Source organism: Macrotis lagotis, chromosome 1 (assembly GCF_037893015.1).
Source record: "Macrotis lagotis isolate mMagLag1 chromosome 1, bilby.v1.9.chrom.fasta, whole genome shotgun sequence".
Classification (NCBI taxonomy): domain Eukaryota; kingdom Metazoa; phylum Chordata; class Mammalia; order Peramelemorphia; family Peramelidae; genus Macrotis; species Macrotis lagotis.
Window position 1 is genome coordinate 306,873,154 of NC_133658.1, and position 27,509 is coordinate 306,900,662.

Here is a 27,509-nt window from a genome sequence, read left to right on the forward strand (position 1 = left end):
CGTTTATTTGCAATGTTGATTCCTATTAGATATCATTAGGTACACAATAATTATAATAATTACGTGGAGTGCTTCGGCTACCATGCTAAATAACAACCCCCTTTATTCAGAAGTCATAATTGCTGCATCTAGACTTAAAATGAAATCTAATTAGATGTCAGTTTCTCTCCCCCCATTCCCCTAAATAATCTATATCTGAAGGATCACCATGAAAACTGCCCATCCATGATTAATCCAGTTAACCTAAAAACACACACATAACAGTGGGTCTCTCAGAGAGAACAAATACACTTGCATAATTAAGATGAAACTTGATTATGACCGGAGAGCTTTAAAATTGGTGTGAGAGTCAAAAAATTTAAAAAGCTAGCAGTATGAAGTAATGTCTTCAGCAGGGTAGTCAGGAAACCTAATTCCAGCTCCAAATGGGAGGCATAGTACAGTGGAAGGAATGCTTTCTGGTTTTGGGGTCAGAGGACCTGGGTTTGAAGTCCAGATCTGCCCCTTATCATCTGTATTATTTATCCTCTCTTGGACTAAATTTTCCTCATTAACGAAATAAGTTGGATGTAGATGGCCATTGAGGTGACTCCCAGCTTTAATCTATGATCCTTTAGCTTAATTCTACTTCTGGTCTTACCATTAACTGTCTGATATGGACCATGCCATATCTTGTCTCTCATTCTCAGTTTTCCCACTATAAAATAAAGAAGGTTTGACAAATGACCCTCTTTTCCCCATATACAAAGGGAAAAAAATAGTTCAAGACTTAAATATCAAGACAAGACAATAAAGAAGATGCTACCAAGGTAGTGAGTGACAGGTCCCAATAAGTAGAGCAGAAAAAAAATGTTCTGAGTTCAGAGAAAGGGAAAAAATTGAGTTAGAATATTCAGAGAAGACTCCATAGAAGAGATAGGAATTGAGCTAGGTCTTGAAGGTCAACTTTAATATAGATATAAACAGTTCTCCAGGAAACAGGCATTGGCTTTTTTTTTTAATTCTATGATTCATCTAACAGAAAGGCAAGATTCTTCAAGAGCTCAGATCCCTTGTAAGTCTAGAGAGCACACTCTTGGCACAGAAAAAGCTTGATCTAAACACCTAACAGTGTTTTCTTCTTTCAGGAGTCAGAGGAGAGAACCTCATCTTTCTTAATCACTTGTCCACTTCTGTCTGCAAAGGAACGGCCATTCTCTGGGAGGAGGTTAAGGCACAGAAATGCTTGTGATCTCTTCTAGGTCAGCCTTATCTGCCTGAGGTAGATTCTCTGCTGGTAGGAAAGGGAGGATTAAGAAGAGAGCAGATATGCAGAAGCAGTTGTAATTTTTGCAATGTGACCAGATGTGGGAATTCTTTCCACCAACTCAGATTAGCACCCACCACTGGTCTAATATATTAGTCCTAGAGAATAGTCTGGAGTACACAGAGATAAGGAACTTGCTCAGGATTTCAGCCCTAATGTATTCAAGAATGAATTGGAACCCAGGACCTCCTGATGCAAAATCTAACATTCTAACCATTCTACTATAATGTCTTGACCTAACACTAATATAACAATATTAGATAATGCCTGGACCTATGGCTTCATTACTATAGAGAGTTCCTAAATTAGGAAACTCTTTTTGACAATGTAGGTAGGCACCCTCTTTGCAAGTCATCATCTTAGAGAGTGGCCCCTCAGGCAGCCAAAGATTAAGTGACTCTGGGTCACACAGACAGTATGTGTCATGGGCAGGCAGCGGTTGACTCCAGAGTCTCCTTGTGCCAATGCTAGATTTTTTTGTCCAAGGTACCAAGTTGCCTCTTAGAAAAATAATATAATATTATTATTAATAATATTGATAGTATGTCATTTATGTACTGACATAGTCACAAAGTGCTGAATATTTATTCATTTTACTCAAACCTCAAAATACCCTGTGAGATAGATAGTACAGAATATTGTTGACTCTTTCATAGCTGAATCTCTAAGAGGCAATGTACTAACCTGAGATCATACAGTCAGGAAGTGGTCAAGCTGGAACTCAAAAACAGATATGCCAACATTCTTTCCATCTTATCATCTTACCTGTATAGATTGAATATATTCCTTGTGCCTCTGTTCCTAGCAGAAAAAAGAAGAGGAAAAATAAATATATTATTTATTAAAACTTGAGTATGTCTACTCAAGACATCAGTCTGTCTTAGTGAATAGAGTGTTAGAGTCAGAAAGACTCAGCTTCAAATACTGCTGTTTGATATCCAGCAAGTTGCTTAACCTTTCTGTGCCTCAGACAACAGGAGTTCTTAACTTGGAATCTATGAAATAGTTTATTGTGGGTTTTTTAAAATAATTGTACTTTTTTTTAACTGTATTTCAATATAGTTTCTTTTGTAATCCTATTACTTCATTTTGTGCATTTAAAAACAGTCCAGAAAGGGAAGAAAAAGGAAGGGAGGAACCAAACATAGATTGAGAACCAACAAAGAGATAGAAGCTTTACAAATATTAACTCATTTGGTTCTCACAACTGTGAGGTAAGTGGTCTTATTATGCACATAAGTGGTCTTATGTTGCACATAAGGAAATCAAAGCAAATAAAGGTTAAATGACTTGTCCAGTATCACAAAGCTAGTAAGCATGTGAGGTAAGATCTCAATTCAGGTCTTTGTGATTCCAGGCCTGCCCCTCGTAGCTAGTTCAGAGGCATTATTGGGACCCAGCTCGTCTCAATTCAACAAACATTTATTAATTACCTACTGTGAACCAAGCACTAAGGTCTCTCTTACTCCCGATAGGCATTCAGCTGCCTCTTCATTTCTTAAGCATCTTATCTTTGTTAGCTTCCTGTTTGTTATGTGAACAGGTGCCAGGAAGTGTTTGGGGAGGGGGGAGTGGAGATAGCAAAGGAAAGGGAATAAAGAATGGTTCAGATGGTCACCAATCCCCCCACACACACACACACAACTAACAAGGATTCCCAGCTAATTTGACAGAATCCCTTACCTAAGGGTTTTGTCTTAATAGAAATTCAAAAAAGGCAAAACTGCCTTACATCCCCCTCCCCAACTTCTCCAGTTATCAAGGTATCACCTGCTACCTTGGAGAATCACTGGAGAGTGAGGAAAGTGAGGGAGATCAGGAAACAAGAGGAAAGAGGTTGGAAAAGGAAGCAAGTCTTATGTCTTCCTGACCTGCTTGCTCTCCTTGAAAAATGCAGGTAGCAAAGGAAGGATACTCAGTCTCTGGATCTCACTATTCTGCTTTTTTTTTAACTTCCACCCACCCTTAAAATAAAAAAAATCAACTCAACATTTTTTTCCTCTCCCTCTGACCTATTCTCACCCTGCTCCTTAATGTATATAATTAATCAACTCAAGCCCCTTTCCTAGACCCCTGAGTCATCCTAGGGCATGGTCCCTAGGATCAAGCACACAAACACACATACATGCACACACGCACATGTACACGTGCACACACACACACACACACGCACATACTTAGGCCAGCCCAGGTTCCTCTTTCTGCCGGCTCTCTCTGTTCACTGGTCCACACTGCCACATAGTGGAGATAGTTGCTCTACTCCAACCTCAGCCCAAGTATCTCCCCAAATGGACAATGAATGACATAAATGGAAAGACTGCCCCTCACCCCAAGAAGAAAGAGGGGAGAGAGATGGAAGGCAAGGGGAAGAAGATGAAATAATTAAGCCGGAATTTGTTCATTTCTGTAATAATTAACGGCACGTTCACACTGATGTCGCATCCCTGTTGATGCCTGCCTTTTGATCTAGAATGATGAATGCCTAGTGGTGGTGAATTCAGATTAGCATAATTTCATTACCGAGGGACCCGTGAAAAGGTTCAATTATAGAGCAATCTCATTAATACCAGGGCTTGTTAAACTAATAGAAATAGACAAGCCCAGCAGCTCTGATATGTATACATGTGCTCAGAATGTAATTAATGGAGAAGTTCCTTGTACCTGAGCCACACCTGCCTGACTGGAATGAACACCTGGCTCCCTAAAGACCCCAGTCCTTAGGTAGAAGGGTTCAGGGGATGATGACCTTGGTGTCCTGGGGACTGGACTCCCAATAGGCATGGAAATCTCATTGAAGTTGGCCTTCATTGCCTCCTCTCTGCAAACTGATAAGGCAATTGATAAGTGGAAAGAGCTGGAGACAAGGGACCTGGGTTCCTTGATGCTCAAGGAAGTCCCCTTCACTTCTCTGTGCCTCAGTTTCCTCAACCATTAAATGAGAGTTTTACATTAGATAGTCTGGCACTCTGTGGCTCTAGGAACCAACTTGTTGGGATTTTTCTAATATTTTAGGCATGATTCTAACACCTCTGGAGAGTTCCTTTCTCTGTGAGTTCCTCTTTGTTCCTGAGAAACTCCTGCATATACACCAACAGAGTAAAAGAAAGCATCACGTTCTGAGCCAGGATCAAGTCAGTTCCTTTCTCATATCTTCCCCTAAGCCCCAAGAAGAAAAGGTTCTAGCAGAAGTAATACAGATATGGTAGAAAGGACCCTGAAGTTCAAGTCAGAAGAACATAGGTTTCAACCTCATCTCCAGGACTGAATAACTGTGTGACTGTAGTCTTTTAATCCCAACTGTGCTTCAGTTTCCTCATTTGTAAAATGGAAATACCAACACCAACACATGTACTCCTTACTTTACAAAGTTCTCAAGAGAAACATTTTGAAAGTTACAAAGTTATCTAGATATACAAATTTATACAAAGATAACAAAGTTATCTAGTTAGTAATTATTATTTTCTTCATCCATTCAGAATGAATCCCCCTGGAGGCAGAAAAGGTACTAAAGACAAGAAAATATCTAGAAATTCATTTCTTCTCTCTGAACCTTTTTTCCTAACTGACTCCCAGGCCTAAATACCTTCCTTTCTTACTTTCACCTCTTAAAATACCTAATTATTTACAAGACTCATTCTAAGTGCCAGTTTTTAATCTAACTTCATTCTTGATCTACCCAATTACTAATGACTTCCTTTCACTCCTGATATGTAGTATCTATTTTGCATATTCATATATATACATTTATATGTATGTTTGTGTGTATGTATATATGCACCCATGCATACATGTATTGCATATGCATATATGCATATATTTTTTCTTCTTCAAGGAAACCAAATAACAGAGTAGATATAGGATCAGGAAGACCAGAATTCAAGTCCAGCTTTAACACTTATTAACTCTATGACCTTGGGTAAATTATTTAATCCCTGTTTGCCTTAGTTTCCTCATCTGTAAAAGAGGGACTACAACAGAATGTGTCTCTCAGGGTTACTGTAAGGATCAAATGAAATAACATTTCTTGTAGGCAGCCAAGAAGCACAGGATCTGGTCTAGAATAAATGAGATATAAATATTAATTCCCTTTCCTACCTCTAGTAGAATAGCAGCTCCTGAAGATCAAAAACTGTTTCACTGGAGATTCTTTGAATCTCCAGCACCTGGGACATTTGAGGTTAATTAATTGTATTCAATTCATCCTGACCCTTCAGACCATAGAATATCAATGCTGTCCATTGAGTTTTTGGGGGTTTTTTGGCAAAGATACTAGAAGTGGTTTGAATTTCCTTTTCCTATATATTAAGGTCAATAAAGGTTTAATGACTTGCCCAGGGTCGCCTAGCTGGTAAGTGTGTGAGGTCAAATTTAAACTCAGATCTTCCTTATTCCAGGCCCAATGGAGTCACCAATGGAGTCACCTAGTTGCCTCCTACCTACCATATAGTAGGTGCTTAATAAGTGCTTACTAACTAACTAGTAAAATCCCTATGCTTGGTGGAAATCCACTGGGCTGGCACACTCAAGTCCATACATCTATGGTAAGATGACTGACTGGGTTGTGATATTATCATAATCACTCAAGTCTCAGGTAAAATGGGTCAAGCTTAGAATTTGCTTTTAACCATCTCCCACTGAACTTTGCAAGTACTTCATGTGCCTGACTCTTTTTTAGCAGTGGTATTGTGCGCACCCTGGGTTCTGTCATATGAATTTGTTAAGAATATATTGCTGTATTTTTTATCACTTCTGTAATATTTGATTTTTTTCTGCATTTGTGAGTAAAATAACACAATTCCCAAAATACTTCAAAGTTGGTGAATGACTCACACTGTATATTACTGAACACCATAAAAATATGCAGTGACTCAGATGGGCCCAGAAGAAGCTTACAGAGCCCCAAAAAAGCCCCATTGTTCTCAATTTAAAAGTAAAAAAAAAAATAAAAAGATATCTATCTCAAATATAGAAGGATCTAATCTCACTGTAGTTTATATTATTCATCCAATTGCCTGTTAAATTCCAATTGCATTTTGGTTCATTCTTATTTTTCCTTTCTTTTTTTTCTGCCTCCCCCACATACCCACTCTCCCTTTCTCCCTCCCTCCTCTCTCCTTCCTTCTCTCTCTTCCTCTTCCTCTGCTCTCTCTCTCTCTCTCTCTCTCTCTCTCTCTCTCTCTCTCTCTCTCTCTCTCTCTCTCCTTTTTCCAAATGGTGTAATGAAACCTGATAATTTTACAATAAGAGAAAGCCCATTGGTAAGATTCATTTCAATTAGTAGCTGTTGGTATGGCTTATGTTAGAATGTAATGATTCAGAGGGGAATTGAGGGAGACACAATATTGGAAACTGTTTGGGAAAAGCGACCAGACCACCATCTGGCTTGTGAGTCTATTGTAGATTCTTGGTAAGAAAACAGAGAATCCCTTACTAAAACTTCCCTTCAATCAAATTGTCATCATCTCTTCCCTGGACAGTTATTACAATAGCTTAATTCAATTCCACAAACATTGTTAACTATTTCCTTTCATCTGATGGACATACAAAGTTAGAAATAAAAAGTCGCACCCCAAAGATGCTTATGTTGTGACAAGTATAGCCTGGACACAGTAAAAATCATAATATAAATAGGTACAAAGTAATGGGGGCAAGAATAACAGTTATACTATTAGCTGGGGAAATTGAGAAAGGGCACATTTTGGAGTTAGCTCTTGATCTAAGCCTCAAAGGAAGTTAGGGACTCAGAGAGATAAAGATGAGTAGAAGAACCTTGTAGGCCCTCAAAGCAGCCTGTACACAGGTGCCTGCTGGGAAGTGGAATACTGTGTTCAGAGAATGACAGATAGATCAGTTTGACTGAAACGTAAAGTGAATGAAAGGCAAATTATATGAAATAAGTCTGGATAGGTAGTTGGAGTCATATAGATAAGCTCTTTAAATTCCAAGTTTTAGAGAGGAGATTTGGAGGCAAGGAGGTTGTACTTTATCTGAAAGATTATTAAGAATAGCAATATTTATGTAGTGCTATAAGGTTTGCAAGATAAGGTACTGGACACTGAGGTCCTTCATTGAGCCAAACTGCCAAGCTTTCAAATTCTATTGTAGAAAGGGTAACTCCAATAGGCTAGCCATATTTCTAAATGCCAAACATACATTTGCCTCAAAGACTATTTTATGGAAAACTTTCATAAGGCAGAAGAATGATCAGAAGAAGGGCAGTCTCAAGGTGTCTCTGAAGAACATTTGAATTGATTGTAAGATATTGGAAACACTGGCATAGTACTGCCCACTGTGGCCTAGCCAAATCAAAGAAGGCACTGTGCTCCTTGAGCAAACTAGAAATGAAGTAGCTCAAAAGAAACATAAGGGGCACAACTAGGTGACTCAGTAGATAGGACCTGATTTTAAATTCAGCCTCAGACACATAATAATTGCCTAGCTGTGTGACCTTAGGCAAGTCACTTAACCCTATTACCTTAAATAAAATAATTTTAAAAAGAAGCATAAGACATGAAAATTTAAAAATTCTATCCCAAGTGTTCACATGGACAATTTGTGCTGAACCTGTGGTAGAGGATTCCAAGCACATATTGGTCTAATCATCCACAGCCAAACACACTGCAAATTGACTCTAACATAGTTAAAAAATAGTTTTAAAAAACTATTATAGAGTGGTTAGGTGGTGCAGTGGATAGAGCACTGGCCCTGGAGTCAGGAGAATCTGAGTTCAAAACCAGCCTCAGACACTTAATAATTACCTATCTGTGTGGCCTTGGGCAAGACACTTAACCCTATTGCCTTGCAAAAGCCTAAAAAACCTATTATAATAGTTTAGGCTGGATGATAAAGGTATGAAATAGAGTGGTTGGAGAAAAGAGAGAGATGTGAAAAATATGGAAGGTGTGGAATTAAGGTAATATGGTAACTGATTAGCTGTGGGTTGGGAAGACAGAAGAGCAATTAATTATGACTCCAAGGCTGTGATAGAAAAGAAAGGGAAGGATTATGGGAAAGAAAAGGTTTAAAGTTCTATTTTATAGATGTTGAGTTCAAGATGTCACAAGTACATACAAGCTGAGATTTCCAGGAGATCACTAGTGATGTGAAACTAGTTAAAAAGGAGAGATACGGGATGGATATATAAACATGGAAATCATCTACATATTACTAATGAACTGAACCCTCATAGGAATTGATAATATCATCAAGAAAGAGGAGAGAGAGAGAGAAAGAGAGAGAGAGAGAGAGAGAGAGAGAGAGAGAGAGAGAGAGAGAGAGAGAGAGAGAGAGAGAGATGAACAAAGGTGTTCAGTTGGGTATTATGTTTAGGGACAGAGATGGAGAGGCTTGGATTATAATCATCTTCTAACTGGTTTCCCTGCCTCTAGTGTTTCCTCTCTCCAGTTTCATAATTCACAACTCAAATCAGGTATTTTTATGTTTAAAAAAATTTTCAGGAATCCCTACTGTCTACAGGATAAAATAAAAACTCATTAGATCAGAATTCAGGTCATCCATCTAAAGCTCATACCTCCTCACAAGATCTATATCCACTCCTCTCCTGCATCAAGTATGGCCACACTAGCCTCCTGTCAATGTCATCAAAACACATCTGGAACATTTCTGCCTCAGTACCTGTGTTTTGATCATCCCTTCCCATACCCCACTCTACCTCAACAACCATCTCTTCCTTCACATCCATCCCATTTCTGCAAAGTCTTGCCCATTCCAACTAAAAGTGTTTTTCTCTTGCCCAGAATTCTCTAGAAATTGTCTATATCACTCGTCAACATCTACATATTAATTAACTTTTAATTATCTCTGAAAATATATGTAAAGATCCATTGACCTAGTGGGGTTATGTTCTCCCAAGAAAGGGCCTTAGTTTTGGGTTCATATAGACCAGGTTTAATCCTAAGGGAGCTTTACCTCTAAAAGGGAGAAATTGGAGCTCTTTCTTATTGTCTTTTGTTCACTAAGCCTCCACCACACAGTTCCAGAGACAATCTCTTAGATAAGCTTAAATTTGGCTCCTGTCTAGACTCTACCCAAAAATAATGAAATAGAAAGGTACTCACTTTACAAAATAGATCAGTTATAAGGCAGCTGTTTATTTCCTCCACTACAAAAGAAATGCAATGAGGTCCTGATTTGTATAAATAATGAATACCACAAAATGATAACATTATTCAAATTTTTGCTGCACATTTCCATTGGGCTAAAACCAGTACTATATTTTATATAATTACAGCTTCAAATAGTGTGAATTTCAATACATGAATCTACTTCCCAGCATTCATTAGCAGTACTAATCAGGATCTAGCTGTGTTTAAATCACAAAACACTAAAGTGCACATTGACAGAGTCTTAAAATGTAATACAAATACTAAATGCATGAATGGTTGTTTCATTTTGACTTTTGCTCTGCATGGTCTTAACCTCTCTCTCTCTCTCTCTCTCTCTCTCTCTCTCTCTCTCTCTCTCTCTTTCTCTCTCTCCATATCTGCTGGCAAGTCAGAGTATAATTTGGACTCATCCTCTCTATATTGACCATGTCCTCCAAAAGAATGTTGTATTGACTGTTGAAAACATCTGCTCCTAGTCAGAATTGGCTATGAAAGTCAGTAATTCCTGAACTAGAACTCATGAGGATGCCAACAAAGCTAGACATCCATCTCAGGATCACTGGTCCATCATTTGGGCTTAGGGACAGAAACACCAAGCAGAAACAGAATCTTAGGCTTTGAGATCTAGTGTCAGCCTCATAGAAGTACCCACACTCTCTCTCTGCCATGGGTAAGCTACTAGCACAAAAGCTACTCCTCTTTTTTTCTGAGAAGTACAAAGGAGAGCTATTTGAGTCCCAAGTACCACTGTTCAGAAGAGAAAAAACAAAAAGAGAGTGAGCAATGAAGTGATCCATCCCTTTAAAGTTTACATTCTGAATGGGCAGTTCTTGTTCATCAATGATCAGTGCTCTGGTATGTAGAACTTTGTCATGGGGGTAGAAGAAGGAAGAGGCACATATGACCAACTAGAAGTCTCTGGTTGAACATATGATTTAGCAAGGCATTCAACTACTGGAAAGATCTAGGAAATCTCAATTTGGATCCATATAGGCTTCATGGGATGGCCCCTGCAGGTTCATCTCTACAAATGCTACCTGGGATATATCCTAGTTGGAGTAAATCAAGAGGAAATAGCCTCCTTTCATTTCTCTCATTTCACACATACATACATATCTTATTCCTTATATCTTATTTCTCTCCTCATCTCAAGTAAACAGGAAATTTCTCTTGTATTTGCTTTTTAGAAGTACAAAAGCATATTATCTTGTGATAAGAACTTAATTCAACACTTCACTTGATTTCATCAAGGTGGATACTTCCCACATCAACCAACATTATAGTCTACCTCCTCTAAGTAATCAGAAACAGGTGATTTTATTCAAGGAAATAACACTAAAAAATTACATTATCATCTGCTTTACCACTGCACCTAAGGTCCATGGAGCTTTTTCAACAGTAGTGGCTAAAGGTTCTTATATGTATTGTTTCTCACTAATAGAATGTGAGGTCCTTAAGAAGATAAGTCATCTTACTTTTCTAATTGTACTCCCAGCACTTAACACAGTTCTTCGTATACAGTGAGAGCTTAATAAATACTTTATCATTCTTTAATCTATTTATACATCCAGGCAAGCTGCCTCAGTTGAAAAGAAATCACTATCTACTGGTTAACCTTCCATGACAGATCTCTCTCTGTTATGCTGATCCTTCCTATTTCAGATGGAATTCACATAATTCAAAGTTGGGAGTGTGCTCAAAGACTTTCTTAATGTCAAATTTTACAATCTCTAGGAAGAACTTTTGAGAATCCAGGATCACCTCAATTACACAATGAGAGAAAAGAAGGAGATTGCAGCCCCAACATTTCTAGTTTCCTTATACCTTATTCACTCTAGTGTGTCCCTTCCAGTGACACTGGTCTCCTTGCTGTTTTTCAAACAAGACATTTAATTCCCTGATTCTAGGTATTTTTATTGCTATCCTTCCTACCTGGAATCTTTTCTCTTCTCATCTACTTCTCCTGGCTTCCCTGACCTCTTTTACTTTGAGCTAAAATCCCACCTTTGACAAGAAGCTTTTCCTAATCCCCCTTAAAGCTATTGCTAGTCCTGTTGACTATCTCCAATTTATCTTATACATGGTTTATTTGTGTGAATACATGTTATCTCCCCTTTCATATTGTGAACTCCTCAAGAATAGAGACCATTTTTTTACTTTATTTGTATTTCTGTATTTTACTTTCTTTTTATTTGTATACTTCTGTATAAGAAGAAGCAAAATTCCTTGCAAACCATTTTTTAAAAACTTTGTTCTTCCTTTCTTATGGTTTTTCCTTTCCCCTTAATTCTAATTCCTCTTTCACAACATGATTAAAATGGAAATGTGTTAAACAGGATTGTACATGTACAACTTTTACCAGACTCTTTGCCACTGTGGAGAGGGGTGAGGGAAGGGAAGGTGGTTGCTCTTAACATAATGTGTAATAAGTGGTAGGGAATTAATAAATGACTATGGACTGACTGACTGACTGACTGACTGAATATTTGTTGGTTGATTGACTTATTGTGACTAAAATAATTCATTTTCCTCTTCTATAAAATGGAATAAGGTATAAGAAGGAACCTCAAAACCCATCTGAGATGATCTGGCAGTGAGAAGACCCACAATCACCAGGGGTTCCCTTATAACTTGTTACTTGATCACTCAAACCTCTTGGATGATGTGAGAGTCAAGAACTCTATTCCTTCCATTGATATGAAAGATCACCAAACTTTATCATTAGCCATGCCACTGCTTCCTGAGGCTCTCCAGGGCTCACCATTTGCCCTACATGCTCCTTGCATTCTCCTGACATGGTCATCTGATTTATATATGTAACCTGGATCTTGCCATCAGTTATCTCTACAAACTTAGAGTTTTCAGGTCTTTCCATCCATCCTAGAGCTGACCCCTCTTTGCTGGGTTCTCTCTTCTATTGAAATGTGAACTCCTTGAAAGAAGGAACTGGCTATTTTCCCTTTGTATATATATAAAATACATAACACATAGCCATTGCTTAAAAAATGCTTTTCCATTCATTCATTCATTCATTCATTCATTCATTCATTCATTATTCAAAGTCCAGTCCATAAGTCTGTGAAGAACATAAAGTTAGTCCTGGAAAGGGCTTGAGGGATTGAGTCCAATTTCCTTATTTTATAGATAAAGAAGTGCAATGACTTACCCAAAGACTAAAAGGTAGTAAAAAGCACAGCCTGGATATGAACCTAAGTTTTATAACTCCAAATCCAACGCCTTCAAATTCAACTCCTACATTTAAACCCAGACTCTTTGCACCTGGGAAAGTATGTAGAGGAAGAACCTAGAGGCTGATCATCTCTTCAAAACACGTTCACACCTGTCATCTCACTGTCCCTCAGAAATCCCAGTCCTACCAGGGGTGAGCCTTGAAGATTTTTCACAATTATTTTTCTAGGCTTATCACAGAAGATTTACACTAAAATTTCTTAGTGCCTCAGCTTCAACATCTGAGAAATGGGATTCTGGATGTCTAAGTTCTTCATCACTCACCATTCAACAAGGTTCCTTGGAATCAGGGTGTTTGGGGTAACTTTTACCCTAAAGAAAATGTTGGGGGAGAGAGACAGAGACAGAAGGAAAAAAAGAGAGATATAGGTACAGAGATAAATAGGACATGAGAGAGAGAAAGGGAGAAAGAAAAAAGAGAGAAGGGAGAGAGAGAGGAGGAAGGGAGAAAAGAGAAACAGAGGGGCAGAGAGAGAAAGAGAAAGGAAAGAGAAAGAAGAGCGAAGCAGGGGAAAATAGTCATATGAGCAAACACATATCAGTCAACAAACAATTATTTAGCACTTAGTGTATGCTAGACAGGATGCTGAATGATGAGAATAAAGGCAAAAAAAACCATGATCCAAGATCTCAAGGAGTTCCCTTTCTTTTGGGGGAAGCAATACACAAAACAACTACATACCTTTAAGATACATACAATGTAAGTGGAAGACAATCTCAGAAGACACTGGAGGATGGGGAGGTTGCAGGAAGACTAAGAAAGCTTATTACAGGAAAAAAAGTTGAGATTTTAGGTGACTTTTAAGGAAAGTCAGGGAATCTGTGAGGAAGAGCATTCTAGGCAATGCAAATGCAGGAAGATGAGAGATGTAGTATCCTTTGTGAAGAAAAACTATAAACAGACTAAAGAGAGAGGGAGGACGGGAAGGGCTTTAAAAGTTGATCAAGGGTTGCTAGGTGGTAGTGGATAGAGCACAGGCCCTGGAGTCAGGAGTACCTGAGTTCTAATGCGGCCTCAGACACTTAACAATTACCTAGCTGTGTGGCCCTGGGCAAGCTACTTAACCCCATTTACCTTGTAAAAACCTAAAAAAAAAAGTAGTTGATCAAGTTATAATCCACCAATCTCTGGAAATATAATCAATATTCCTTGCATACTATGTTCACTTTTTTAAAAACTTTTTTTAATGTTTTTCCTTCCTTCTTCATTGTTTTTTTCTTTCCCCTTAGTTCTAATTCCTCTTTCACAACATAATTGATATAGAAATATGTTAAACAGGGTTGTATATGTACAACTTTTACCAGACTATTTGCCACTATGGAGAGGGGTGTGGGAAGGGAAGGTGGTAAAAAAATGTGGAACTCAAAAGCTTGCAAAAGCATAAATGTTGAAAACTATCCTTGCATGAATCTGAAAAAATAAAATAAAATTTCAATAAAAAATAAGCAACAAAATTCTTCCTACTAAGATAGAGAAAAAAAAATGGGAGAAAAGGAATTGATTCTTAAGGCTCCAACCATCAGTAATTGCACCCTTTTTACCTTCCCATGTTTTACTACTAAGAAACACTTGAGTCTTGATCATGTTTTCTAATGACAAAAAATAAGCTTTTAAGGGCAAAACTATTGACAAATAAGGAAATTTATCTTTACTTTCTAGGGGACGGAAATGATTTGGTGAGGAGAAGGTAGGATTTGACTAGTCATAAAATCGCTCAGTGCATGACCAGCTTTGTGATCATGTGTAGGTTATTCCAACTCTCTAAGTCTCAGTTTCCCCAACCATAGAGGCAATGAGATGGCATCATGGATAGAGTACAGGACAGAGTCAGGAGGATTTGAGTCCCTATCCAGACTCAGAGGATGATTATGATGTTTTGTCTTTCATTCTCGAAGAAGATCATGACATCAAGGAGGTGATGCCATGACAAGAACATGCATTGGATTTGGGAGGGGGGTGGGTGCTGTACTAAGTCACCAGTCTCACTTTCTCCTCCAGAGCCATCTAGGTACAGTGGCTAGATATGAATCAGGACAACTGGAGATGGGAACACTTACTAGTTGGGAGGCAGTACAGTTGCAAGCAAGAGACTGGGCTCTTTACTAATTATGTTTCAAACCTAAGAATCTCAGAATATTAGGACTGAAAGAAGCAGTAAAGTGACTAGAATGTGAACTTGGAGTCAGGAAGATGTGGAGTCAAATCCCACCTGACCTTGACTGTATGAGCCTGGGCAAGTCACTTCAACTGTCTAGGCATCTGTAATAAAGAGGAGTTTGAAGGTCTCTTCTGGTTCCAAATCTTTGAACCTTTGGTATAGACTCATCTTCTCATGCTGCTTTTAACATTTATTAGCTCTGTGATCGATGATAAATCATGTTACCTCTAGGCTTGGAATCAAGATATTTCTCAAATTCAACCTCAGACATTTACTAGTTGCATGATCCTGAGCAAGTCACTTAACCTGTTTGTCTCAGTTTCCTCAGTTACATAAGGGTAATAAAAACAACGCCTACTTCCCAGGGTTGACAGATAATATCTATCAAGAACTCAATATAGTGCTGGCAAATAGTAGGCTCTTAATTAATACTTGTTGCTCCCTCCTCCCAAGAACAAGAATGATGTATTTGTTCTCTTACAGAAACATTATGATAAAAGTACTTTGCAAACCATAAAGCAATTAATGTTGGTAATTATTATTCTTATCTTACAGTTAAAAGAAGGGAAACCTAAGGACATACATTGACTCTTTCAAGGTCACACAATTAGTCAGAGGCAAAGGTGAGCCTAGAACCCACAAATCCTGATTTTTAGGTTTATGCTCTTTCCAAACTGCAAATTCATTGGGTGGCAAAGGGATGGGCAATGATTCATCTCTATATGTTGCTCTCTGTCTGTCTCTCCCTTGCCTCTTTCTTCCCCCATCCAAATGTTCACTACATACACACACTCACACTCACACACACACATACTCACACTCACACTCACACTCATAATACAAATTCAGTTTCTATATCATCAGCCATCCACATTTGTCACTTAATCCTTTAACCTCAACATTAATCAAAGTAAGTGATGCCAAGAAATATGTTGAAAGGCAAGTCTGATGCTATGGCATATGCACTGGATTGGGAGTGAGGAGGCCTTAGTTCTATCCCTGGCTATTTCACTACTTGCTGTGTGACCTGGGACAAATATACTTCCTTCTCTGGGCCTCAGTTTCCTTCTCAGTCAAATGGAGCACTTAGACAAGAGAGTTTCCAAGTTCTCTTCCACCTTTTATAGTCTAATCTACTAAACCATACATGCCTCACCACTAGATACAGAAATAGGAACACCCAGATCTGGCCTTCGGCCAGACCTCTCATTCATAAAGAAGTCTCCTTCAGCTACCCTTGCAGTGTCTCAGCTCTAGCATCCAAACCTTCCACATCCCTAAAAGTTTGAAACTGGAAGGTTTCTCAGATTATTTCTGTTTTAAAAAATCCAATTTATTTTAATCTAATTCCCAGTGGTCACTTTGGGTCATTCATGTCAGCCTACAGTATTTAAGGCCTGAGCAGAAATAACACTTCTTTCATGGTTACCCCTACTGCATTACTTCTAAATAGGTATAAGGCTTAACTAGATTCCAAAAACATTTATTAAGCATCTACCAAACACAAATATTATTTTCCCCTTTTGCAAAGAAAGGACTCAAGTGTAAATATTAAAGATCATATAATTCTATATTATTGTGATTTATTATCTTAAACATTATATGTTTTTAATTGCTTTTATACAGTGCTGTGCTTTTTTTTGTTTTGATTTTTTTTTTTAGATTTTTGTAAGGCAAATGGGGTTAAGTGGCTTGCCCAAGGCCACACAGCTAAATGTCTGAGGCTGAATTTGAACCCAGGTCCTCCTGACTCCAGGGCTGGTACTCTATTCACTGCGTCACCTAGTCTCCCCAGTGCTGTGCTTTTGACTCCATTTTAGCTCCATTACTTAACAGGAACTTTAGCTCTCTGACATGCATGCTTGTTGTTGTCTTTGATGATGTTGATGATGGTGGTGGTGGTAATATGAAGCATAAATAAGATGCAGTCCCTTGCCCTCAGGACTCTTTCTTTGCTCCTGCTGATAAGCCAAATAAGACTGACTAACCAGGGACAACCTTCCTGGGAGATTTGGATAATTATCTGAGGGGGTCATTCCTATGAGTAGGTAGCAGGCAGCCATCCCCATGCTCAGTGAAGTCAAGCAAAGGAAGGCTTGATATTGGTTTAATAATTTCCAAAGGGAATTAGAAAGGGATGACACACTTTTGGAATCTGCCAGTAGCAGTACCACCATCCTCTCATATCAGCAAAAAAAGTTAATAATTTCTCCCCAAAAATGAATTTTTGAAATTCATTCGACAAATGTTTCCCCATATTCTAGAAGGGGGATATGATATGTAGACATATTAATGAAGATCTGAAACAATATCAATATTACTGCTTCAGTAGAATGGGTGCTTCCATTAATTCAATGTGCCAGATAGCTCCCTGAGACATCTATGTCCTCATGTTGTTGAAAGCAGAGATCCTTGAAATATGGAAAAGCTTGTTGTATTAAATAAATTGATAATTAGACTACATCCCTATTGTTCCTATAGTGATATGATTCTCATCTGTGTATGCATTCTCCTCTACCAAGTTAAAGCACAACTTTCTCCATTCCTTAATGGTCTTCTGAGTTGCTGTGACCAAAATATTCATCTAATGACTGACCCCCTGGTGATGAGTTTCCAGGAATTCAATTGGACAGGAACTTTGCCCTCCAGCTATAGGCTGTCACCAGGCCTTCATGTGAACTTTTCCAGCTTGGTAGGGTCTGCCAAATATTACTCTTACTGTCATAGCCTTCAAGAGCCCAGAGTCACTTTCATGGTGATAAGGAGGCTAATCTTAAAGGGAAATTTTATATATTTATAATATTTAATAAACACATTTTTCTATGCAAGTATATTACTCCATTATTTGAGAGAAGCAATCTTATCTTCTTTCATCTTGGTATTGCTATTAGAAAGAAAAAAGTGTCAAAATTGATAATAGAGAGGCCAAGTCTTGGAGTCATGATCTGGCTATGTCACCTGGGACAAGCCTCTTAATCTCCCAGGGTCCCAGATCACTCAACAAGTCTCTTAAGTTGCAGAGGAACTGTAAAAGTAAAGGGAGTTTCTCATGTGAAGGAAATCACAAGTGTAGACCCATCATCAGTAGCAACCAACACAGCATTCTCTGAATGTTTAGCAAACATTAAGTGCTTGCCATTGAATCAAAGAAGATATATGATAATATCAATGACATTTATTAAGCACTCACTCTATACTAAATAAAGGAGATACTAAGTTTAGTTAAGATAGAATACCTGAACTCAAGTAGAAACAAGACCCAAGTACATATGAGCTCCAAAATGAGTACATCAATCAAAGTCCACTACAGTGGGCAGCATTTGTGGGTCTACCTAGAGTGATTGTGGAGAAATGGCTGGGGACTATATTTAGGATTCAGACAGAGTGTTACTTTTTCCCAATTAGAGTATAAGCTTCTTAAGGGCAGGGATAAGTTTTTATCTTCCCAGGTCCTATCCCAGCCTTTGCTAATAAGAGATGTTTAATAGATGTTTGTTGAGAGAATGAATTTCAGAAATGTCTCTTGGGAAAAAAACCATTATTTTTCTCATCAACAGGAAAGATTTCAGTTCGACCATGTCTTTGGAAATTAGCTAAGATCAAGGGGTAATCAAATACCAGGATAATTAACTGTTCATGCCAAGGCATAGAGGTGAGAGAACAAATTCTAAGTTCAGGGTATGTTCCAAATCCAAATTTGCCAGAATAAAGAGCACAAGGTTGGGAGCTGTATGAAATAAATCTAGAAAAGTAGAGGAGAGTCAGGCCAAATGCTACAGGATCATAGATTCAGCTTGAGATAGAAGGGATCTTTTTAATCATCTAGTCCAGGGGTGTTGTAAGACTCGAATGAGGTCATAGATGTAAAGCATTTTTCAAACATTAATATACTATATAAATGCTAGTTATTATTTTCATTATTATCATTTGTGTATGGCCACCAGGCCTCCAGTCTGGTGATGACTTCATTCCTTGAACCATCTTCTCCTTGGCTGCTATGTTCAGTAGATCCAGGTTTGGAAGGTAGTTTATATAAATGTATACACAGAGAAAAGCACGTAATATGTTTAGTGAATAACAAATAGTTCAGCTTAACTGGAGCAGAGGGATTATTTAGAGCAGTAGCAGGAGAAGGATGGTTAGGAAAGATAGATTGAACTCAAATCATAGAGTGTCTTGAATGCCAGATGAAGGACATGGAGATTGGATCCTTAACTGCACAATTCTCAATTCCATGTTGCCTACCCAACTCTCCTTGGCCATCTCAGGTTATAACACAAGAAATATAATGAGAACTGAGTTTGTTCTGAAAAAAATCTAGGGCTTTTAGTAGACTACACTGAGTCATCAGCAGGATATAGCCTTTGTAAAAGTATATGTCATCCTGAACTGCACTGAGAAGCAGAAGTTCTAGGAAAAGAAAAATGAGGATCTCTCTGGAACCACACTTCATTTGGAGAATAGTGGTCAGTTAGTGAGGACCACATTTTCAAAGGGATATTGATAGGCTAGAGATATTCTAGAGAAGGGCAATAAGGATGATGAAGCACTTTGAGTACATAATATATTAGTATGGTAATGTATTATAGAGCATTTCAGGGGTATGCAAGTAAATGTTTACATCAGGCTGGAATATAGAGGGAAAGGGAAGGTTCCATAATTTTAAATTTAATCTGCATTATTAAAATTTTATTCATCACTTTCTTAAGTTTAGATAATCAAAAAACAAGAAAACAAGTTTTGATTTGTAGTAATTTTGTGGTAATTGTTGATTTCTGAGTTATAAATGCTCATACTGAAAATTTAACAATCATCTCTCTCACAATCCAGTCAGAGCTGGCTCCACAAAATCACTCATCTAGTCAAATTTTTAATTTTATAGAGAAGAAAGCTAAAGTTCAGAAAGATAGATGGATGGGGGCAGCTAGGTGGCGCAGTGGATAAAGCACCAGCCCTGGAGTCAGGAGTACCTGGGTTCAAATCTGGTCTCAGACACTTGATAATTACCTAGCTGTGTGGCCTTGGGCAAGCCACTTAACCCCGTTTGCCTTGCAAAAAACCTTAAAAAAAAGATAGATGGATGGATGAAGTGACAGACAGACAGACAAATAAATGGATGGATGGATGATGGATGGATGCATGGATGCATGAGTACATGAATGCATGGATATTGCATAGAAATGCAAATATGCATAGAAAGAAGGAAAGATAGATGGATGAATGAATGGATGGATGGATAGATAGATGAATGGATGAATAGACAGACAGATGGATGGACTGGATGGGTGGCTAGATAGACAGATAGAGAGATAGATAGAGAGATAGATAGATAGATAGATAGATAGATAGATAGATAGATAGATAGATAGATGATAGATAGATAGATAGATAGATGGATGGACAGATGGACTGGTGGGTAGGTGGATGAGTGGGCATACTGATGGATGGACAGATGGATAGGCAAATAGATTTTTAGATGGATAGATGGATAGATGGATGGATGAATGGATGGTTAGATGACTATATAGAGAATAGATAGATAAATGGAGCATTAAATAAAAGCTTATTTAAAATACTTAGCTCTTCAAATACAAGAACCATCATATACTTAAAGTCAGCTAGCATGCCATCACCAAGTTTTTTCTTTTCCAGGCTAATTATACTCAGTTACTTCACTCAAAGTGCTTCATCATTCTTATTGCCCTTCTCTAGAATATCTCTAGCCTATCAATATCCCTTTGAAAATGTGGTCCTCACTACTGACCACCATTCTCCAAATGAAGTGTGGTTCCAGAGAGATCCTCATTTTTCTTTTTTCTAGAAGTTCTGCTTCTCAGTGCAGTTCAAGATGGTATGAACTTTTAAAAGGCTACAACCTGCTGATGACTCAGATGGCTTTTGCAGTCTACTAAAACCCCTAGATTTTTTCAGAACAAACTTAGTTCCCATTATATTTCTTGTGTTATAACCTGAGATAGCTACATGGAATTGAGAATTGTGCAGTTAAGGATCCAATCTCCATGTCCTTCATCTGGAATTCAAGACCCACGATTTGAGTTCAGTCTACCTTTCTGACCCTCCCTTTCCTGCTACTGCTCTAAATCATCCCTCTGCTCCAGTTAAGTTGAACTATTTGTTATTCACTAAACATATTACATGCTTTTCTCTCTGTGTACATTGATATAAACTACCTTCCAAACCTGGATCTAGAAACCCCGACATCTTAGTCCATTGAAATTCTTAATAGACTCAACTCCTCAAAGCCTTACATTCATCTCTCATTCCTTCAGCTAGAAAAATTCCTTCTTTGACACATTCATGCCATTCTATTTGGTCTTTCTTATCATTCAATTACAAAGATTTCTTAAGTTCATATTATGTGCCAAGCACCATTTTTGGAGCTAAAGAATCAAAGGAAGGAAGGAAGGAAGGAAGGAAGAAAGAAAGAAAGAAAGAAAGAAAGAAAGAAAGAAAGAAAGAAAGAAAGAAAAAAGAAAGAAAGAAAGAAAGAAAGGAAGGAAGGAAGGAAGGAAGGAAGGAAGGAAGGAAGGAAGGAAGGAAGGAAGGAAGGAAGAAAGAAAGAAAGGAAGGAAGGAAGGAAGGAAGGAAGGAAGGAAGGAAGGAAGGAAGGAAGGAAGGAAGAAAGAAAGAAAGAAAGAAAGAAAGAAAGAAAGAAAGAAAGAAAGAAAGATAGATAGATAGACATAGTTCCTGTCCTCAAAGACCTTACATTCTATTGAGGAAAACAACACATATGTGAGTGTATGTACATGTACACATATATACATAAAAAATACAAAATGAATAGAAGGTAATGGGTTGGTGGGAGAATCAGGAAAAGCTTTATGTATTAAGTTTGAGATTGAGAATTCTAAAGAGGGGGCGGCTAGGTGGCGCAATGGATAAAGCACCAGGCCTGGAGTCAGGAGTACCTGGGTTCAAATCCAGTTTCAGACACTTAATAATTACCTAGCTGTGTGGCCTTGGGCAAGCTACATAACCCCATTTGCCTTGCAAAAATCTAAAAAAAGAAAGAGTTCGAAAGTGGGCTAAATACGTGGGATGTCTACATCAATATGGTTCAGCTGAACAGAAACAGAACAGGTAGAAACTCTCATACTGATAGGTAGTGAGACAGGACCCATGAGTGACCACTGAACTTACCTGGAAAAGGTCACAGAAATGTGCATATGGACACACACACACACACACACACACACACACACAAACACTCACAAATGAATTCTAAGTTTTGGCAAAAACAAGATAGTAATCCTAAGAGGAGAAGTGAAGTGGGAGTACATTTCAGATATGAGGGATAGCCAGTGAAAACCATAGGCAGGAGATAGAGTCACTATGTTGGAAACTTGTTTGACTTGGCTGGACCCCAGAGTGCAGGAAATAAGATGATGTCTTTTAAGACAGGAAAATGTAGGGGGGTGAGGAGGCATTGAGGTGAGACAGTACAGATACTACACAGATACTACCCTTGAGCTTAACCAAAAAGGCAAGATTCAATAGATAAAGAACTCATACTGGAGTCAGGAAGAACTGAGTTTAAATCAAGTCTCAGACACTTACTAGCTATGTGATCCTAGGTCTATCACTTAATTCTTATTGCCTCCCAACTAATGGGGAAAAAAAGATGGGTTGTAAAGGTTTTCCAATGCCAAAGAAAGGCACATTTGATCATAAAGTCAATAGGGAGACATTGGAATATACTGAATGAGAGTAACATGAACTTTAGAATGATCTCATTGACAACTGTGTAGAAGATGGATTGGAGTGGGGAGATACTAGAGGCAGGGGTGTCAAATAGAAAGCAATAATGCAATAATCCTCCTTGCAATAATCTAGGCATAAAGAGTCAAGAGCTTCACTGATTGTTGCAACCATGTGAGTAAAGAGAATAGAAAAAAGGTGGAGTTCAAAGTGACAAGATAAGACAATGGATTAAATATTGGGGGCTAGGGTTAATAAGGAATTAAGAATAATTAGGAGTCTAAACCTGGGGAGATGACTATTATTATTATGATGATGATTACATATGTAGCTATCTTCAATATATAATTGCAAACAGTGATAGAATTAGAGATGCACACACATATACTCATACATTTACACATAGTATTTGTATGTATGTATGTATGTATGTATGTATGTATATATGTTTTCCTATTGGACTGCATCCTCCATGAACACAAGAACAGTTTCATATTCGGTGTTGTAATCCCTCCAGTTCCTGAAGCTAGAACTAGAACTTATATAGTAGTTATGTGACATATATTTGTTAAATAAATGAATGAATGAGCAAAGAACATGAGAAAGTCTAAAAGATCCTCAACCTCAGACCATGAAGGTGGAAGTTCAATCATTGAAACTTTGAATATTTGTTTTTAGATCCAGAGTGGTATATAAAATAAATTAGACAGAAACTGCAAGAGTAGGTATGTGTATATATGTGTGTGTGTATGCATATATATATATATATGTATATACATACATACATATATATATATATATATATATATATATATATATATATATATATATTCATTGCCTAGAAAAGGGAGAAAAACCCTCCATTCAAATTGAGGGTTAGCAGTGATTAGAAAAGCTATAGACAGAACTAGAAGGAATTTTTGTTGTTGTTCAGTTATGTTCAGCTCTTTGTGACCCTGTGGACCACGAGGTTTTTCCTGGCAACAGATATAGGGAGTGGTTTGCTATTTCCTTCTTTAGTGGATTAAGATAAATAGAAGTTAGGTAACTATGTGGCACAGTAGATAGAGCACCGGCCCTGGAGTCAGGAGTACCTGAGTTCAAATCTGGCCTCAGACACTTAATAATTACCTAGCTGTGTGGCCTTGGGCAAGTCACTTAACCCCATTGCCTTGCAAAAAAAAAAAGAAAATCCCCAACCTCTAAAGTTAAAATGTGAATTAGTGACAGTCCAGGTCTCTTTAGTACACCTTTCCTTCCTACTATATTATTCTATTGTGAGGATATTGGAAAATGAGCATCAAAGGGTCAAAACAGTGAACACTCAGATCCTTGAACCTCTCTCAGGTCCCCAAAGTGTCATGTGACACAGTTCCTATAGGGTACAAGCCAAGGGAGAGGGAGACATCAACTACTTACTGTCCCAAGAACAGAAACCTGGTGCCCCCCCCCCATGTTGCCCTATCACTTCATCTACCTAAGCTCATCCTAGAGTCAGAACCCAAGGGGCATTGACTTAGCACTAGAGGCCTGCTGGCTCTCTCTCTGTCTGGGAGACAGGCTATTGATCTGGCCAGGAATCAAAGCAGCCTGCCATTAGGGCCGTGACATCCAAACAGCCCTCTATCGATCGCCTGAAGCTTCCTTCATATTCATAAAAAATCCATCTGCAGCCAGCCCTGCCATCCGAATGGGGCCAAGAGCTGGCGCAGGGGCCACGCGGGAGCCCCCAGCAGGGCCCCAAACCTTCCCATCCAACACTCGATCACAAAAAAAAAGCTGAGAAATCACAGCACAATCCTCGTCGCATCGTATGTTTGGGGACAGCCCCACTCTATTGGTGCCAACAATGGATCCTTTCTCTGAGCTGACATATTTTTTGTTTCTAATATATTCTACTCCTTTGTGTCTGTGTATAAATAACAGGCCCAGATGTGCCATTTGCAAAGGTCTTTGACTTGTCACCAGGGGACTGGCCCGGCACCCTAAAGTGAATTAGTAACTACTGACAGTGTTCACTATTAGACAAAGGAGAAGGCAACTCGGGTGGCCTTTGTTAATTTCCAAAAGAAAAATAAAGTGACTCTTCTTGGTGGCTGTCGGCTGGTGGTGGTGGGTCTGGGGGAAGGCCAGCTTGCTCTGCTCCCCCTCCACAGCCCCCCAGTTGGCTGGGCTGTGTTTGGAGAGCTTACAGGAGATGGATGAGTAAAGGTGAGGATGCCCTCCTCCGCAAATCAATCGATTACTTATTGAGTTTCCACTGTGTGTTAGATCCCTTCCCACTCAGATTCAGTAATTTTGTGATATCCTTACCTTCCTTCAGAGGCCTGGCTCTTATCACAGAATCATCTCCTCCTTTGATTAATGAATTTCTTCCTGGAACCTCCATTTGAGAAAGTACATGGTCAACCGTGCTCACTTCAAACCTAGTTCAACATCTCCTTTTCTCCTTTTCTTCCTCCCCCAGCCATCGCCCCTCAAATGCTTTTCACTCCTCTTTTACCCCCATTAGAACATAAAGTCCTGATTGACGTGGACTTTTTTTTTGGTAAAACAATAGGGTTAAGTGACTTACTCAGGATCACACCACTACTAAGTGTCTGAGGCCAGATTTGAACACAAATCTGACTCCAAGTCTAGTCCTCTATCTATTGCACTATCTAGCACTTAACACTTTCTGAATAACTGGCTGATTGGAAACTAGGATACAACTGAATAAATAGTTTGTCTAGCATCATTTAGAACAGGAAGGGGCCATTAAGATCATCAAAAATCAATCACTTAATTTTTAAGAAGAAATAACTGAAACCAGAAGAGGAGATGGAATTTGTTCAAGTTCACACAGATTGTGAGTGACAGGAGAAGTATGAAATATGGCCTATACCTTCCAGGAGCTCAGAATCTAGCTAGGAAGGGAATACCAACTCATAGAAAACAGTGATAAAAGAGTATATGATCATCTAGAACCAAATGTTAACTTACAAGCATCAGAGAATAAGTTCTGTAGAGTTTAGAGGAAATGGAATATCTATGTAAGTTGGATTTATTGGGGGGAAGCTTCATGGAAGAGATAGGAAATGTGTATATAATAAAAAGAGCACTGGACTGGAAATGAAAAGTCTTAGGTCTAAGTCCCAGAGTTGCTACCCACTGCAAGGTAACTTCCCTTCCCTCACCTTCTACTCCTACCCCCAATCACAGCTGCTAGGGAAAAGACTCTAGGCAACTTGAGTTAATGTTGCCTCCAGCTGAACTGACCTGAAGTCCAGTACAGGCCCTTTGGGGTAAGAACTATAAAAGGAACATGGAATTTCTCATAATTGGCTCCCTTCCCATGTCCCCCCTTCCCAGACTCACAATGGTACCTTCTTGTAAGTTGTTCTAGGGGTTGCTTTTATGTAAGGGTTGCTGAGTATGTTTTTAGAAAAGTAATTGTTTCTTTGAACTCCCAGGCTCCCAATGATTCATTGCATTATACATGAATATCCTTCCTAGGAAATAATAATAATAATAAAAATAACAAGCATGTATATGAAGTTTATAATGCAATATATTTCTATGTATACATATATGTATTCATCATATATGTGCATATATTTTGTATATATATGTGTATGTATATATATATATATATATACATATATATATATATAATATATGCAATCTGGGCAGTGAGTACCAGACATGAAGTCAGGAAGACCTGAGTCATGAAATGAAGTAGATGCTTTTTCCCATGTTGTAGAGGAGGAAACTGAGGCTAAGTGATGAAGTGACTTGTCCCAAGTTAATAGGAGTTAATAGGAGTCTGAATTTACTACTCTATTCAAAGTATGACTTAACTGTTCATCCTTTGATCTTCAAACTGTCTAGGAAAAGTTTAACTGGCTCCTTATTTCCATTCCACATTTTACCTAAACTCATATTTCTTTATGTAAATGCTGTAATTTCCCCAATACCATGTGAGCTGAAGGGCAGAATAGAAACTGTCATTCCAATGACAGCTCAGAGCAAAGCACCAGACTCTTGTAGGTCCTCAGCAATGTTTATTGGAGTAAATTGAAGACTAGCTGCCAAGAGATAGCCCAGCTGAGGACTTAGGATGGCATAGCTAAGGAGGTAGCTTCCCAGGGAGTGGGCAGCCCTAGGGGTCCTTCAGGGGCAGTTCCTCTCTGCTGGGGAGAGGGCATCCATCTCTGTTCATGGCTTTGCTCATACACACAGACACAGAGGACCAATCGATAGCAACACTTAGAAGGCCTGTTATGCTATGTTGTGCCTCATAGATTTTGACGATATCAATCATAATTGAGTTAGATATAATCCATCTGATTCTCGGCACGTGGGGGTCAGCGGGGGGCAGCGATGCCTCACTTCACATCAATTACCTCACAGAGGAAAGAGGTAGGAAGCAATTCCCCATGATAGTTTACAGCTATAAATAATTATACAGTGAGAGCAATAAAGCTGGCTCTGGGACACAATACCATGCCATGAATTTCCATTTACTTAGAATTCAGAAATTGGCTAAGCCGTATATGTGGAACAGAAGACATGGAGAAAATATGCTCTCCTGGCATTCAAGGCCTTCAACAACCTGGCTCTGCCCTATCTATTCAGATCCCTCTCCTACTCTTGTCCCTATTAAGAACTTCTATTCTAGTCAGTCTGGTCTTCTCATTGTCATCTCATTCCCTTTCTCAGAGGATCTGAACAGAATAAAATGAACCCAAGTATATTGGGTGAGAGAGATATACCAGGTGAGAAAATGGAGGTGGGACTGACTGCCACTACTAAGCTAGGTTAAGTATAATTTTTTTAAATTATAAGCTTCATTGCAAATTATGAATAGAACTCATCAAAATAAAATAAAAATAATCATGTATAAGATCCTAAAGTATAAATGGTTATAATTTGTATTCAAAGTATATATTAACTAATTAATAATAT

The 27,509-nt window shown here is 38.4% G+C and overlaps 1 protein-coding gene across 5 annotated transcripts in view; it reads right to left on the minus strand.

Annotated features, from left to right (window-relative positions):
• Positions 1-968: 968 nt before the first annotated feature.
• Positions 969-27,509, minus strand: part of CYLD (CYLD lysine 63 deubiquitinase) — a 153,112-nt gene continuing 126,571 nt past the window's right edge. For 3 of the 5 annotated variants that reach the window (XM_074211346.1, XM_074211347.1, XM_074211344.1), the window contains 2 exons: positions 2,072-2,107; positions 969-1,273 (listed from right to left, as the gene is read on the minus strand). In XM_074211346.1, the coding sequence (XP_074067447.1) occupies positions 1,249-1,273; positions 2,072-2,107 (61 nt within the window). In that variant the 3' untranslated portion in view covers positions 969-1,248. The remainder of the gene's footprint in view (positions 1,274-2,071; positions 2,108-27,509) is intronic. The other 2 variants (XM_074211348.1, XM_074211350.1) reach the window with 2 other exon arrangements.